The 16,664-nt window shown below is 34.3% G+C and overlaps 2 protein-coding genes across 5 annotated transcripts; one reads left to right on the top strand and one right to left on the bottom strand.

Annotated features, from left to right (window-relative positions):
- Positions 1-168: 168 nt before the first annotated feature.
- Positions 169-7,845, top strand: LOC103833427. The gene is made up of 3 exons (XM_009109516.3): positions 169-385; positions 454-2,808; positions 6,803-7,845. Exons 2-3 carry the CDS (start codon positions 2,565-2,567, stop codon positions 7,552-7,554), a joined length of 996 nt encoding a protein of 331 aa, XP_009107764.2. The 5' UTR covers positions 169-385; positions 454-2,564; the 3' UTR covers positions 7,555-7,845.
- LOC103833425 (lysine-specific demethylase JMJ18) lies at positions 7,712-12,725 on the bottom strand. Of its 4 annotated transcripts, none has more exons than XM_009109514.2 (10): positions 11,660-12,725; positions 11,183-11,257; positions 10,720-10,812; positions 10,559-10,636; positions 9,811-10,488; positions 9,229-9,729; positions 8,580-9,156; positions 8,391-8,494; positions 8,126-8,305; positions 7,712-8,044 (listed from the first exon to the last, which is right to left on the bottom strand). In XM_009109514.2, the coding sequence occupies exons 2-10, from the start codon at positions 11,213-11,215 to the stop codon at positions 7,907-7,909; spliced, it is 2,382 nt and encodes a 793-aa protein (XP_009107762.2). In that variant the 5' UTR covers positions 11,216-11,257; positions 11,660-12,725; the 3' UTR covers positions 7,712-7,906. The 4 variants fall into 4 exon arrangements, with proteins under 4 accessions (XP_009107762.2, XP_009107759.2, XP_009107760.2 ...); XM_009109511.3 differs by lacking the exon at positions 11,660-12,725 and adding an exon at positions 11,481-11,659; XM_009109512.3 differs by lacking the exon at positions 11,660-12,725 and adding an exon at positions 11,353-11,653.
- Between the last annotated feature and the right edge of the window lie 3,939 nt (positions 12,726-16,664).

Here is a 16,664-nt window from a genome sequence, read left to right as displayed (position 1 = left end):
TGCTTGAACTCATTTACAGGATCTAGTTGCTTCTAACTTTCAATTTAATATTAGGATCTCTTTGAACTAGAAAGAAGCCTTGGAAGTGATATGGGAAACACAAAAACACATTTAGATGTGTATTTGGAGGAAAAAAGGCTAGATAGAAAGTCATTTCCTGATTTGGATGTTTTAAGCTATTGGAGAGAGAACCAGTTTAGATTTGGTGATTTAGCTACTATGGCACGTGATATTTTTAGTATCCCAATTACCACGGTTGCTTCAGAATCAGCGTTTAGCATTGGTGGTCGAGTGTTAACTCCCTACAGAAACCGTTTGCTTCCCAAGAATGTTCAAGCTTTGCTTTGTACCCGCAACTGGCTGCGTGGGTTTGCAGAATATGAAGGTAAATTTCATAATTTATTAAAACTATTGTATAATGTGTTTTATGCTAATTCACCGGTTGACTTGTAGGTACTACAGAAGATGTTGATGATATGTGCAAGGAAGATGATGTTGGAAAGACTACAAGTGCTTATGGAGTTGGAAGTTCAAGATCAGAAGGCTCAAGTGTACCACCATGAAACATGTTTGAGACTTTCTTTTATTATGTTTGGAAACATAACGAGAACAAAATTATTGAACTTGTTTAAGTTATTAAATTTGTTATTGTAATGCCACTTTGAGATTCTAGTTATTTGATTATATATTTGCTGGCATCAGTCGTATGTAGCAACTAGCAAGTAAGCATTGGTTTTAATATGTTCCCACATTTGAGTTCAATTAATACCAAAGGTTTCAAACATTGCTTTTACAATTGAAGATTTTTTATTATTATACAGGTTTTCAAATTGTTTTTATCATTTTATTTTATTTAAATTAAATTAAGTAGTAACCATTAAAAATTACAATATTATCTAAGAATATAAATTTTTGTACCATAAAAAATTTGATTTACAATATAATTAAAACAAGAAATGTATGAAACAAATTAAAAAAGAGTTAAATGGGTCTAAATGGGTCTTAATGGGTCAAAGTAAAATTTGTGGGTTTAAATGGGGAGCCCTAATAGACCTTAAAACTAAATGGGTCTAAACGGGTTTGGGTTCTAAATGGGGTGGGTTATAAATGGGGTGGGTCTAAATGGGGTGGGTTTACCCATTTTAACATTCCTAATGGGAACGAACCTTCTGGGTTTTTGCAACAGTTGAAGCAAAGAGGGCACAAACCTTCTCCTGTCACATGTGGCCTCGTCATGGAGGTTCAATCTTTCTTCTTCTCATAACACAATTAATGTTGCATGTTCGGTAGTGGATTCATATTTGTGTCTTAAGCAGGTGCTGCTTGCATGTGAGAAATACGAATTATTTAGTTCATGAATTCTTCATGAAGATACAGAAATCTTCTATCCCTAGAGGTTTTTGTGAACTCTTTGACCTTTTCATTTACGTTATTAGTTTTTGACTGTTGGAATTCATGAGTTTTTTCGTGTCAAGAGAGTATTCAGTTAACTTGTAACTGAATCCCCTTCAACCACACAACAGGAATTCATCATTCAAGATAAGAGACAACCAACTTGTGATTGAATCTTCACACAAAGCATAAATATAACCAAGAATCTTAGATATTACACTGATTATATAAGGCAGAGAATCTCTAGTTTAAATCTAATCTTTGAGAAGTAACACAACACTTTAGAGTTTGTGCACTTAAGATGAATGGAATTTAGAATCAGTAAGCTAGAGTTTAAGAAGAGATAAAGAAGACTTTGTTGAGTTTTACAAGTATTAGGCTGCCTAAAGAGAAAGAGAGTTAAGGCAGCCTATAAACCATAACTCTAAACTCCTTACATTGTGAATATTGTTTAGACACAAGCAAGAGAGAGAGAGAGCCAGGAAATTAGTCTGAGGGAACTTGTATTGATACTTGATTAATCTGTTACAAGTGATGGAAAAACTTTTAAATAGGCAATACACATGATTAAGCAATTAATAAGCAAGGTAAACATAAACAAATAATTCTGTAGGGAATGAAATGAGGCCAAAGGAGAATATGGACAAGGGAAGGCAGGACCAGATGAGGAAAAAGAGACATGAGAGAGGTTGGCACAACCTGTTTGAGTGAAAGTGACAAGTCCAGCTGCTTCTCCAAAGCAACACATGTGACTTCTTCTTGTCTAATTCAAACCAAATCATTTCTTTTGAATTCAAACTGGTTACCTTGACTTCTTAGAGGTTCCCAACGTCTATATTAGTCTTCAAACCTTATTCCTTGCCTCAGTTTTCCTGTTCATGATTTTCTGTCCATGATTTCATGTCTATGATCTCCTGTCCATGATCAATCAGGTTCTTCATGTCTTTACTCTTGCTTTTTATTTCTTCATGTCAACACTCCCCCTCAAGCTTGACCATAGGATATCTTTGGGCAAGCTTGGAACTGAGAGTACTTGCCTCATTAAAAACCTAAGTGTGAAAAACCTCATGGGATAAAACCATCGCTTAGGGAAAAAGAGTGCAACCACCCTCAGCCTAGAGATTGGCCAGTGGGTTTATGAGTCCTATGATCAAGTTTAGGACTCATAAACCATGGTTCATAGCCTTACTTCAATGGCAAGGAGGCACCAATGCATTCCTTGCTTCACATTCAAAACTGCTTGGAAGTCTCAATGTGGCTGGTTCTTTGTCTCCCCCCTTTCTTCTGACATCATGCCATCATCAAAGGGTTTGATCCACAACCAGACTGTTATCATAAGCTCCAAGTACCTTATTCAAACAATGCACACACACATGCATCAATTCTCAAGGGGCAAACCTATTCACACAAGAATAAGTATAGTTTTAGGTACTTCCCTTGCATAAGAAGATGGACATTGGCTTCTCATATTAACACCCCTCCTCAAGCTTGACCTGAGAATGAGAGTATGTGGCCAAGCTTGGAAGATGAGAGCCAATGATCACCAATGCCTTAAGACCACGGCCCTCTTGGCTTGTATTGTGGCATTTTCTCTTGAGTGTACTTCCTGCCACCCTCTAGGAATCAGGTAAGTCACTTCTTAGCAATCTCTCCACTGCTCCATTCATCCTCTCAATCATCTTGGGAGTTAATGGACACAATCAGTGTCCAAAGGATTGTTGGGCAGTGAGCAATTTCCATGGTACTAGCAAACATGCTATGGGCTGATTCATAACTTTTCAACTGAAGGTAACTGTTCTAACTTCATATAGAAGCTGATCCATAGCTTCCCAACCAGAAGGTAACTGTTCTAACTCCATGCCTTGGAATTCATGAGTGTTTCTAATTTCAAGAGAGTATTCAGTTAACTTGTAACTGAATCCCCTTCAATCACACAACATGAACTCACAATTCAAGATCAGAGACAACCAACTTGTGATTGAATCCTCACAAAAAGCATAAATATAACCAAGAATCCTAGACATTAAACTGATTATATAAGGCAGAGAATCTCTAGTTTGAATTTAATCCTTGAGAAGTAACACAACACTTTAGAGTTTGTGCACTTAAGATGAATGGAATTTAGAATCAGTAAGCTAGAGTTTAAGAAGAGATAAAAAAGACTTTGTTGAGTTTTACAAGTATTAGACTTCCTTAAGAGAAAGGGAGTTAAGGCAGCCTATAAACCATAACTCTAAACTCCTTACATTGTGAATATTGTTTAGACACAAGTAAGGGAGAGAGAGAGCCAGGAAATTAGTCTGAGGGAACTTGTATTGATACTTGATTAATCTGTTACAAGTGATGGAAAAACCTTTAAATAGGCAATACACATGATTAAGCAATTACTAAGCAAGGTAAACATAAACAAATAATTCTGTAGGGAATGAGATGAGGCCAAAGGAGAATATGGATAAGGGAAGGCAGGACCAGATGGGGAAAAATGGACATGAGAGAGGTTGGCACAACCTGCTTGAGTGAAAGTGACAAGTCCAGCTGCTTCTCCAAAGCAACACATGCGACTTCTTCTTGTCTAATTCAAACAAGATCATTTCTTTTGAATTCAAACTGGTTACCTTGACTTCTTAGAGGTTCCCAACGTCCATATTAGTCTCCACAACTCATTCATTGGCTCAGTTTTCCTGTCCATGATTTTCTGTCCATGATTTCATGTTCATTATTTTCTGTCCATGATCTCCTGTCCATGATCAATCAGGTTCTTCATGTCTTTACTCTTGCTTTTTATTGCTTCATCTCAACATTGACCTTTCTCCTGGAGAGTAACCATCTCTTCATGTGAACAGACGCATGGGTTTGAGAAATCAGTCTTCAGATTCGCTTTTGGGGAATCTATTGAGTTCTTGTAAAGAGTTTAACAGAACACAAAGCATATATTTTTTTATGGTTGAAAAGAGACTCCAGAATGAGTGTGCTTCAGACTCCCAATATAGTCTTCCTCAATGCATGAATATAGTATCAGCAATCAATCTAATAGTAGCATTGTTTGATTGGATCTGCTAACCATTTCTTCAAGCTAGCAATGGTTAATTCCTAACCAAATTTACAATGGTATGTATTGAAGAATGAGAATCACAAACATAAAATGAAGAATATAATAGGATCTCTACCTTATTTTAAGGAATCGATAGATACATAAGAAGAAAACTAGTAAGTGTGAATTAAACAAGGGTTCAATGTTCCCCATACATTTTTAATTGTTTAACTGACACCACCTGTTTTCTATGTTCAGTCCAGTGTCCTCCTATAGAATTTCGATCTATTTTTATTGGACTTTCAAGTGGGCCTTATATTTTTTTACCATCGATCAGACCTTTTATTCTTTTTATCGTTAGCATTTTTTTATACCTTAATTATGATAATTTTCTTTTTTATAGATGTTTCGATTGTGCTCATCGCCGTAGTTTTGTACGTTACATGTTTATGCTAATCAAACAAACAAGAAACATTAAAAAAACTTGTATAAAATGTACATGCTTTTCACCAAACTTTGTTTTCGTTGGTTGTTCTATTTTGATATAGCTTTGCAAACCATTTCTAACTTGAATAATATAATAGCTTTTGATGGTCCACTTTTTAAGTTCATTATTTTGGTGGTTACAAATTACATAACTGAAAACACAGTTGTGATTCACTCTGATCTTGTATATTTTTAACCCCAAAAAAATTGAGAAATCTATTTTTTATAACAAAAAGTCAACCATTTAATCATTCTTAACTGTCTCGTCAATGTGCTAGGATTCTATTATACCCATCTTGGCGTGAAACCTAACCACGTCTGGAATGACCACTTCAATCCATTTGAGTATGACACTTTGTAACAACATTACCTGTAGAAGGTAATATTCCTGATGAAATCTTTAAAACATCAAAGGTATGGACACAAAAAGAGTTTTGGTTGCAAGAACTATATTCTTAACGTTTTGGACGATTCTCTCTACGATGTTTATCATCTATTCCAAACTTCAAAACAGTTGTGGGAATCATCATAGAAGAAATACAAGTCTGAAGTTGCAAGCGTTAAGATATTCATCGTGTGAAAATTCTTAAACTTTAAGATGAGTGACACTGTTTCTGTGGTGAAACAAGTGAAATAAATTCTAAGTCATTGTTCATGAAAGATATTGGATTGACTGCTATAATTCTTTGAATTAGAGTGAAACAAGAGTCAGATGGTACATTATTCACTTACTCAATCTCTTTATGGAAAAAATGCAATGGCAAGTCAAGACGTATAGACGTAGACATGCATGACAATTGCTTTTCAATGGGGTGATAGCATTGGATTACATTGGATTGCATGACAATCTTTTTTTCCCATAAACCCGATAAGTTGTTACTAGGAAAGGTTTAAGTCCAAAAGATACTTTTTCCGATGCATATTGATTTTACTTTCTCAGAAATATTTTAACTTATTTCTATTCAAATGTGGGGTATTGTTGAGTTTGAATAGAAAATGTGAAGTATTGTTGGACTTTAATTAATTAAAGGAAGCAATATTTCAGACAAAACGTGTAGGTTATGAGTCAACATATGTGTTAGATTAAAAGACACCGCTTCAGTTAACGTATATGCTTTGATTAAAGACACTACTTGAATCATTATATAAAGTGATCAAGTGCAATATGAGAAAGAAGGAGAGAAGAGAGAAGATTACTGAGAATTAATTGGATTTAATCTTCTTCATTGTCATAACAAGTTTTTGAAAGAAAATTCAAAATAAAGTTTGCTAGGGTTACAGTACGGGTGTATTGTATGGAGATCGATAATTATATCCTGAAGATAGACGCCTACGAAACTACACATCATTGTAAGGGCGAAATTTTGTCTTTGAAAATTGTTTAAGCAAACTTTTATCAAACTACAATCAGTTAAATTGTGAGTAAGAAAAAACGTAATTATCTCGTAAATTTTTATAAAGATTTATAAATCGAGTAAGAGTTATAAAAGTTTATAAACTCAAACGCTCAAACGCGCATCGAGTTTGAGACTGATTTGCATCTGTATTTTGGAATGACACATATATTCAATAAGCCATCAAAGCCAGTTAATTGTGTCTCAAGGAACATAAACCATTTACGGGATGATCAAAAAGTTTTTTTCTTTTAAATCAAATCCTAGACCCCACTCATCGTGATAACTGATAAGTGATAGCCTCCCATTTGTTTTAATGAAAGCACTGGCAGATGTTACAAAAATATATAGTACAACATAATCGTAAAGACGTAAACCGTCCGCTATTGATCTGAACCGAAGCTAACAAAGTTTAAACCGAAAGACTCTAGAATCCGGTTATCTCTAACCAAGCACTAGCAGTTATATAAGTCAGTTAGCTCGTAACGAACTTCAAAAGACTCCAAGATTGACTTATCTCTCTGTAACAACCTACTTCGCCGTCGATTTGATTCTCCGATGGCCACCTCAAGCCATCTCCTCCTCATCTTCCTCATCACCACCGTCTCATTTCTCACTCCCGCCGCTTTCCCTCCGTCAATCACGCCGCAAGATCAGCAACACGCAGACAGAATCATCCAAGCCATGATCGGAGCCGGCGAATTCCGCGACTGGGCCGCCGATTTCCTCTCCGCCGTCGACGACCAATTCGGAATCCCTCTCTCCGCCACTATCTTCATCCCCAGCGACTTTGACGCCGCCGGCATCACCTCCTCTAGCGGCGGCGGCGCAACCAACCCCGGTCGTCTCTCCGTCGCTTACCACATCGTTCCTCAGCGTCTCTCCTTCGCCGACCTCCGCATCTTGCAACCTCTCTCTCGCCTCCCGACTCTCCTCCCCGGAAACTCGATCGTCATCACCAACAACTCCGTTTCCGATTTCACAGTCGACGGCGTTCTCGTCTCCGAGCCGGATCTTTTCCTCTCTTCTTCGATTGCGATTCACGGTGTCGCTTCGCCGCTTGACTTCTCTCGTTACGGAGACTTTGAAAACGGTGGTGATACTGCTTTAGCCGATAGTCTCCGTCCTTTGTCTCAAAATCGTCGTCGCCGCCGTCCTGAGTTCAACAAGAATCGAACCTCTGCTTCAGTCTCCATCGCACATCTCTCCACATGTTCGTTCTTGCTCCCGTTGGCTCTCGCTCTGTTCTGACTCTGCATTTTCACTTTTAGTCCTTGAAGTTTTCCAATTTTCAAGATTCTGTACATAATTCTTCTATTAGTGCAAGTTTTGTTCTTTCAAAGATGTGTAACTCGATCTTGTGAATTCAATTAATGGCGGCAGCATTTGAGATTCATGTTTTGTTATATTCTATGAAGAATTTTTGTATTGTTATTATAATATCGCAATAGCGAAAGAATCGAACTTTATTATTCCTAGTTTACACTTGTAACACTAAGGTTAGGTTATTTCTTCACTGAAGAAGAACGAACAAAAGATTCCGAGTAAATGCTCAAGAAAAAAAAGAATAAGAAGAGTAAATGTGTAACTCTCTCTTATCTTTCTACATCAAATCTACTCCGAAAAGTTTTCCTTTGGTACAGTTTGATGATATGAAGTGATCTTTCGACTCGGATTGAGATTGGTTCTTGTGGTTCCAGTACTCGACCAGTTTATGGTTTGGATCAAGAGCTTCAATGGCCTGTAGAGAGATGATTAAGTTAAGAAAGTAAAGTTGATGAACATGTTTTTAAAGAAAAAGAGTTGGGTTTGAACTTTTTACTTGAACTATAGACGGCGAGAGGAAACCAAACATTTGAAGCCCGTTAATACTTTCAAACCGCGATAAAGTAGGAAAACCAAGATTTGTGGATGTATCTTTAACTCTCTGCAACACCATCTCCCAGCATTTTTGGGCTGAGACATTGAAGAAGCGCTCGTCTGGAGATTCTTCCAGAGTAACCTGAAGAGGAAAAAGTCAGTTGTTGTTGCTTTAGAAGATTCAGTTTTTATCCAATAGAATGTTTATTAGGGAAAAGGTTTTATACCCTGAACAATGGACCCATGAGTCCTGCATCCAAAACCTCGGAGATATAATTGCTCATCCTTGTTGGATCAAGCACGTTGTAGAACTTGACACGACTCGTGAATCCTGTAGAAGTGAAGACATCAACAACAGCCTTTTGACAAAAAAAATTATGATTTTAAGTCGATAGTATTAACAAAAGAGATTGTACCTTTTGGAAATATAGCATGCTTATTGCACCAAAGCTTTCCATAATTCAAGAAACCAAGGTTTATAGGCTCGACCGATACATCAAAGTTCTCTGAAGCGTTTAACTCGCCGCTGGTGCTGACCTCTTCTTTCAGGTCTTCATGATAATTCAACTCTAAGTCAATATTCAGATCAAACGAACCTTCCTCTAGCTTCTTCTCCTCGTTGATAACTGAACCAGTGTTATTCTGATCTTTATCACTGTGTTCAATACCTAATAACACCTTAGAAGCCCATATATTTAAATCGTCCATTTCCCCTTCCAGTGCTCTGACCAGTGACCGTAACTCATCCACGGTGTAACGGACAAGGACGAATCTATCCTTCACTTCACATGAACATAGATCGTCCGAGTGTCTAAGGCACGCGTATTCTTCAGGAGAGCACTTGCAGCCAGAAGCGGAGAGATGCAAATCATAAAAGCACGAGGAGCATTCCCTTTCACTGTTTGAATCAAAGTCCTTCTCCATCTTCACCAACCTCGAAGAAGAATCCTTTCCAAGATCTCCAAGTCTTTCCTCTTCCATCCGTAACCGAGCCTATAAACATTTTTATAAATCAGAATCATAATCAGTATCATAAGATTGATTGATTGATCGTTTTTTCATTACCTGAATCGCCTTGGTAAGGGCACCGTTCTTCCCACAGAAACTCTTCCATGTATTTTCCTTCACCACAGCCTTTACAGCCTCATAAGCTGCTCCGAGGAGAAGTTTGTCATGAGACAGAGAAGTCTTCCTCGTCTCTTTACTGTAAAGCTCCACAGCGTTCTGTCCATGAGCCAACCAATCAACCGGAGCTACATTAACCGCTTCCGCACAGTTGAAACCGCAGTTGAATCCAGCATGGTAACCCCTAGGGAACGTCAGCACATACTCCCCTGGGTTCTGAACCACCCGGTAAACTTGGACTCCTTCATCTTTCAGGATCGAAGGATTAAATTGAGTAACCAGGCTGTGAAGTAGATCAGGCTGTTCTTCAAACAGATCAGGCAGATGTTTCCTCATCGCCTTCTCGAGTGATGTTGCATTGCTTCCCGGAACACCATACCATACTTTTGGCTCCCCAAAGTGATGATAGTTCAGTGAGTATAGATGATGGTCCTCCACATGCTGGAAAAAAAAATGGTCAACCATGTGACATCACTGGGGCCCACTATAAAAGTAAATAAATATTTCAAAAGTGTGACTTACCCAACAAAATGAAGAAAAGCACATTCCAACATAGAGCCATGGGACTAGAACTCCAGAGATATCACAGTCCTCAAAAGAGAGTACAGAGCCAGGGAGACGCGGTAAGTTATTCAAGTTCCAGCCAGAGACTGCGTACTGACCCTTATCGCTATCGGCTTTCTTGTAAAATCCGCTTCCAAGCACCCTGTTCTCCAAGTCAGCTCCATAGTATACCTCCACTTCATCTGTTGGCTGCTCCACTATCCGCCAGTATTCGCCTTCTATCTCCTCCACAGACGGAGAATCCTTCTTCTCGAAGTATGCCTCTTTAAAATACAGAGCGTATCTCTCAAACTCTTCCAGAGTGAAGTCTGAACCGGAGTTAAACCCGAATTTCTCCTCTGCCTCGGGAGAAGAGCCAGAACCAGAGCCAGATCGTCTCTTAGAGGAACCCATTCTGGAGTTTCTTCTCCGTTTGCGTTTCCTGCTCTTGGGCTTCTTCTTCTTCATCATAGGCTCCCGGTTCTGAAGCAGGTCCACGGTCTGAATCCGTGTGGGAAACTTTGTATGCTCCCATATGCTCTTCTCCTTGAGCCGGCAAGGAGGTTTCCATGTGGATGGTGGGATGATTCGACAGATACCATACGGCTCTGCTAATGGACGTATCTTTTCTATGTAAGCAAGTGTATCTTCAAACTCCTAGTAACCCCAAGATTGAAGAGAACTCAAAACATGAACAAAACAAAATGAAACAAGAAGCAAGGAGTACCTCTAATGATGGTGAGAAAACAGGAGCGTCATCAACGATTGGTCTCTGCGCTTCATTAGGTAACCATCTAGCAATAACCTAGACATATACAAAACAAACATCATGTAAGACTTAAACATTCTTGATTGCAAGCATCATATAATAAGAATAATTCTCTTTACCTTTCGATGACGTGGACTAGTAGGTGGTTGTTCCATGTTAGTGTCTTTGTCCGTATCTTCTTTGTCTGGAGGATTATTCTTTAAAGACACATCCTGTAAAAGTAGAAAAATAGATATGAATTTGAGCTTTCGAATATGCATAATGAAATCAATGTAACAGTTAGAAACTGTGTCACTAAAAATGAAGAACAGAGTACCAAAGCAATCTAGAATTTAGCATAAACGAATTAAATAAAGATTTAAAAAAAAGGATGTACGATTAGGTTATTACAAGATCCGAAAATAATGTACAAATCTATGATTGTAAACACAGCTAATCAAGAATCTCTAAACTGTTTTTTTTTAATTCCAGCAGATAGATATAAGGTTATGGTCTTGAGTGATTACCAATTTAAAAAAAAAAACTTAACGTGATTGAACAATTCAATTACCCATCAGATACGAGTTAATATCAAAAGCTAACCTCGTTGATCTGAGATTCACTGAGATGTTCCATAAGAGAAGCTAAGTTTCTTGGATTGCTAGAGAGCAAACGAAACTGTAGAGAAACACAACAAAAGATAATAGAAAACACATGTTGTTATCAATACAAGAATAAGAGAATCAAAAGGATTATCCATTCAGAGGCCTAACCCTAAAACTGAATGCTAGGGATCAACAATGGTATTGCCAATCAACCAATCAATCACAGAGACACGAGTTTGAGGATTTCATAAGAGTGCTAAGATATTATATATACTTTGCAGATTTTGTTTCTGTACCTATATATCTTGCAATCGAGATGTTTTCTTTTCTACCTAACCAATGCTTGAGAAATTGAATGTTGCAGTTAAATACCCAAATCTGGGCAATTTAATGAAAAAGAATCAATTGACCTAGCTTAGTAACGACGAATCTGAACGAACACAGAAAAAGAAATAAATACAAAAACAAAACCGACCTTAACCAGGAATAGGAACCCACAAATCGACACAATATATATTTTTTATTACATAAAACGTTAAGAAAGGAAAGGTCGAAACGAGATGAGTTTACCTCACAACCAACGGTTGAGATTCTTGCCATTTTCTCTGTTTTGACGCATCTTCTTTTTCTATAAAATATGTAAATTTATCAAATAAATCGAATTTTTCTTTAAAAAATAATAATAAAAATAATAATAAAAAGATTTGGTATATGCAATTAATCAAATAAATGTTTGTAGGAAAAAAAATAAACAAAGATGATTAGACAAAATATAATTATTTGATGACCCGCCAGAGAAAAACGAGCACACAGTTTTTAACGGATCAGCGGACGACCACCAAAGCTAACACGGTACCGTACCGTACGATTTTCTCTTGCGTATGTTTACAAGATTACCCTCAAGTTTTCTCCCTATGTACGACGGTCCTATGCCCTTTTCTTATTTCCGTCATCATCGTCTTGTCGTCTTCTTTGTTTTTTTTTGTGTCTTACCGCGTCGGAAAAGTAAGACTTTGACCCCGTTTCTTTTTTAACTTTAAACGAACTCGAGTTTAAGTGAAATCTCATTTTTATCTCATAGTTTAATATTTGGAACTCTTCGTTTCTCCATCCAGTAATAGTTTTAGTCGTTTAGACATTAAAAATACAAGTTTTTAAAATCAATTTGCTCATCCAAATTGAGATGGTTCTACCAAAAATTAATAAAATTAAAAAATTACGATCTTAAACCTAATAGCGAAAAAATGACAAAATCGTATTTTCCCACAAAAAATACAAAACGTATTCTTCTGCCAAAGCCAGAACTCATTTTTCCGCCAAAATCGTAAAAACGTATTTTCCGCTAAAATCGTAAAAACGTATTTTCTGCCAAAACAACAAAAACGAATTTTCCATTTAAAACACATTTCTCTACCAGGCCGTAAAACACATTTTCCCACCAAAAACGCAAAAATGCATTTTCCCGCAAAAAACGGAAACCGCGTTTCGCTGCCAAAAACGGGAAAACGTGTTTTTCTACTAAAAACGGAAAACATGTTTCCCGCCAAAAACGGAAAACGTGTTTCCCGCCAAAAAAAACAAAAATGCATTTGCTGCCAAAACGCAAAAACGCGTTTTCCCTCCAAAAACATAAAAACATGTTTTTCTGCCAAAAATTAAAAAAATACAGCATTTGCCGCCAAAATGTTTTTTTTCTTGTTAAAATTGCAAAATAAAAATTTTCAAATTAAATCGTAAATATGTATTTTTCAAATCACAAAATTATATTTCTCGCCAAAATTATATTTCTTGCCAAAATTATGTTTATGTTTTAGATAATTAATAAAAAATAATAACAAAACAAAAATAAATATAATTAAATCCAGACAAGGTATTTTGATTAAATCAAAACATGAGTATATTAGTAGTTTGTTTACTAAACTCATCTAGATGAAAATATAAATAAAGAAACGAATATAAATTTATCGAGACGATTTATCTAGATGGACAAACAAACAGTCCCATAAAATATAAATGGATCACCTGAATCGATCAACAGATGGATCGGCTGAAAGGAAATGATAGATACTGAAACGAATGGCCCATTTCTTATTTTTAAAGATTTTACTTTGGAACCGATCAGAAAAGTACAAAAAAGTAATAATGGCAGTGCATTTTGATGACAAAAAAAATATCAACAAGAGAATCAATTGTGTAGTAGAACTGATCATCCAACAAAAGTACAAAACCTACAACCATCATTAAAATAAACCTAATGAAACCTAGATGTGCATATTCATTTTACCCTGATCACTTCCCAGATGTTACAGATAGCACAAAGCTTAAGTACATCAAGACTCACCAGTCTTACTATCTCCTCCAGGAAAAAAAGGAAAACAATACACCGAAACCATCTCGTTGCAGTCTCAACCAAGCCGCAACAACTCCAACTTTGGAAATGATCCCCACACGATGGCGAGAGGAGACTAAACTTCCAGGATAGTAATGAGAAACACTTTTATTTAATCTTCAAAGTTTAGTTAAGGCTGTGACTGGTATGGACTGTATGTTTAGGTAAAGTGACTTTAGAAAAAATACAACTATAATTTGTTGAACAAAAAATGGTTAAAATGTGATTGGATATGGCTTTTAAGATTTACATTTTTCAAGTCCTTACAGTTTTTAAAGATATTTGCCAAATACAGCCTTAAGAAAACATAAAGTGTCATTCATATCAAGGTGTCATTCTAACATTTTTTCTTGTTACACAAAAAGTGTCAATTTAGAATTTCAATACAAATTTTATTTACTTTCAGCTTAAATTAATTGCAAAGTGTATTGATCTTATAAGAAAATTATTTATCTCAAATATTATTGGTCAACCATGTGTAATTAATAGAAATTTAATTACATTTCATTTACTTTTTTAATCTAATCGAAATATATCAAAGTGACGCTTATTTAGAAACGGAGAGAGCATCAAACAAGGTTAAGACCCGAACCTTGAGCATGATAAATATTTTATATAAATTATTTTTATGTATTATATATTCATTTACATATTATGAAATAATAAATATATATTGAATAATTAAGAATTCGGTAACTATTACATATATAATTAAATTGGTGTAAACACATAAATAAAATTTGTTAATCCAAACAAGCACTTTTTCTATTGTATGTGGTATATAATCAAATTAAAATTATATCAAAATAGATATATAGTGTATTTTTTAAAGTTAATATCTATGAGAAATTACATGTTTACTACTTTCATGGTACCACTTTTCATTTTTACCACCACCAAAGAGACATTTTCAAAAATACCTTATTCATTAAGTGGCAAAAGACTCTTATGCCCTTGTTATTTATATATATAATAAATCATTATTTAAATAAAAAAAAGAAAAAGAAAAATAAAAAAATAAAAATAAAAATAAAGTAAATTTTTTTTATGTTTTCGAATTATACTTTTTCAAATTCGAACTTTTTTATAATTTTTTTTTTTGAATTATTTTTTTTGATTTTTTTTTATTTTGTTTTCAAATTTCTTTTTGAAAAACGAAAATTATATTTGAAACTATTTTTTCAAAATTTTTAATTTATTTTCTAAGTATTTATTTATATATTTATTAGAATCCTAAATTTCACATTCCAAAAACTCACCCCACCCCTCTACTCTAAACCCTAAGTCTAGATTAGTTAACTCTAAGAGTATAATTGTCTTTTACCCTTCATTAAAAGTGAGGGTAAAAGTGGTTAGTGTAAACATGAAAAATGGTATTATGAATGTGTTATTTGTGATAATTTTCCTAATATCTATTAGATAATGTTTTCTACTTGTATTGTTTTATTGATTATTTGTATCTTCTTATTAATAAAAAAAATTAAATCACTGATAACAAAATTTCCATTTTGGAATATTAATGGTTTTAATAATTTATAATTATTTAAAATTTTTTTAATGAAAAGTATAAAATTTAATTATTAAGTTGCCAATATTTTTTCAAAGCTTTTATCGAAATTTTTTTTTCAAAGATAAATTTTAAATTAAAATATTTATTTATTTGTATATGGTACATAGTTAATTTAAACGATATATATATATATATATATATATATATATATATATATATATATATCTTTCAATCTTAATATTTATTAAATGAGATTTTCTATTTATATGATTTTGTAATCATTTGTATTTTGTCATAACAAAAATTTTAAACCATGGATCATAAAAATTTCAATGCGAAACTTGTAACTATTTTGCGAAACTTGTAACTATTTTATTAATTTATAGTATTTTAAAACATTCAAAATATAACATATACGGAAAAAAAATCTAAATTCGTAATATATGACTAATGTGGTTGTTTAATTTAAATTTATTTTTCAGGAACTTGAAACAAACTCATATAGACTCTGCAAACCTAATCGGTAGCTCACCATCCATATAGACAACAAACGACGGTTGCTTCTTTACACTACGTGCGAGATTGTCTGTCGTTGAATTCTGCGTCTGTGGTATATGAATGAGCCATTCATAGTACCAACTACACCACGAAACCTTGACACTTATTTCCTTCTTAAGTTTTACTTGTTTCCACTAATAATTCGTTAAAGGACTTAACATACATTTAATTTATTTTTTGCTAAGACACATACATTTATAGCCTACTAGATTTTGACCCGCGCTTTCAAAGCGCGGGATTATATATTTTATAACAGTTTATTTTATAACATATAAATATTTGGTTGTTATTTTATTGTATCATTTTCTTTAGTTTCAATTTATATGATAATTATATATTGTTGTGATTAGTGTGTATATATAAGTCATAGTTTTCTTTCTTCTTATATATAAAAGTAATAGTTGATTTTGTTTGTTTTAGTGATCATTATTGTTAAATAAATTATGTGGTAATAGAGTAATGTTTTATTTATGACAGTAATTTTTTGATTAGAACTAATATTGTCAAATATTAGTATTGGAATTTTTTACAAAAAAAAACTTATATGCACAATATTATACGAAATATTGTTTACATTTTAACAGTTATGGACATAATGTCAAAATGAATATTTTTTAATTTTTGTAATCATTTAACTAATTGTCTAAAAATAGATTAGTATTTAGATGAGTTTAAGATTTTTTCTTTTAGTTGGACCATTTTTTACAAACGGAAAATCATTCAATAAAGCCATGTTAGTAGCTTTACTAACATTATTATATACGGAAAATAATATGTAGAGTTTCACTATATTGAACATTAAACTGCTTTTAAGATGGAATTTACTTGATAGTCATTATATATTTCGATAAATAAGAGAAGAGTGAGATATGGTCTTTTGTGATTGGCATAGCTGGTGGAAATGTTTGTAATTTATAGCAAAAGCTATGGATAGAGTAGGTCTAATATCTTTATACAATCGTAAAAAGATCTAGTGTATTTTAGAAACAATAAAAAAATCACAAAAATAATAGAAACAAATTC

This window comes from Brassica rapa, chromosome A08, assembly GCF_000309985.2.
Source record: "Brassica rapa cultivar Chiifu-401-42 chromosome A08, CAAS_Brap_v3.01, whole genome shotgun sequence".
NCBI classification, from domain to species: domain Eukaryota; kingdom Viridiplantae; phylum Streptophyta; class Magnoliopsida; order Brassicales; family Brassicaceae; genus Brassica; species Brassica rapa.
This window is presented reverse-complemented; position numbering and strand designations above follow the sequence as displayed.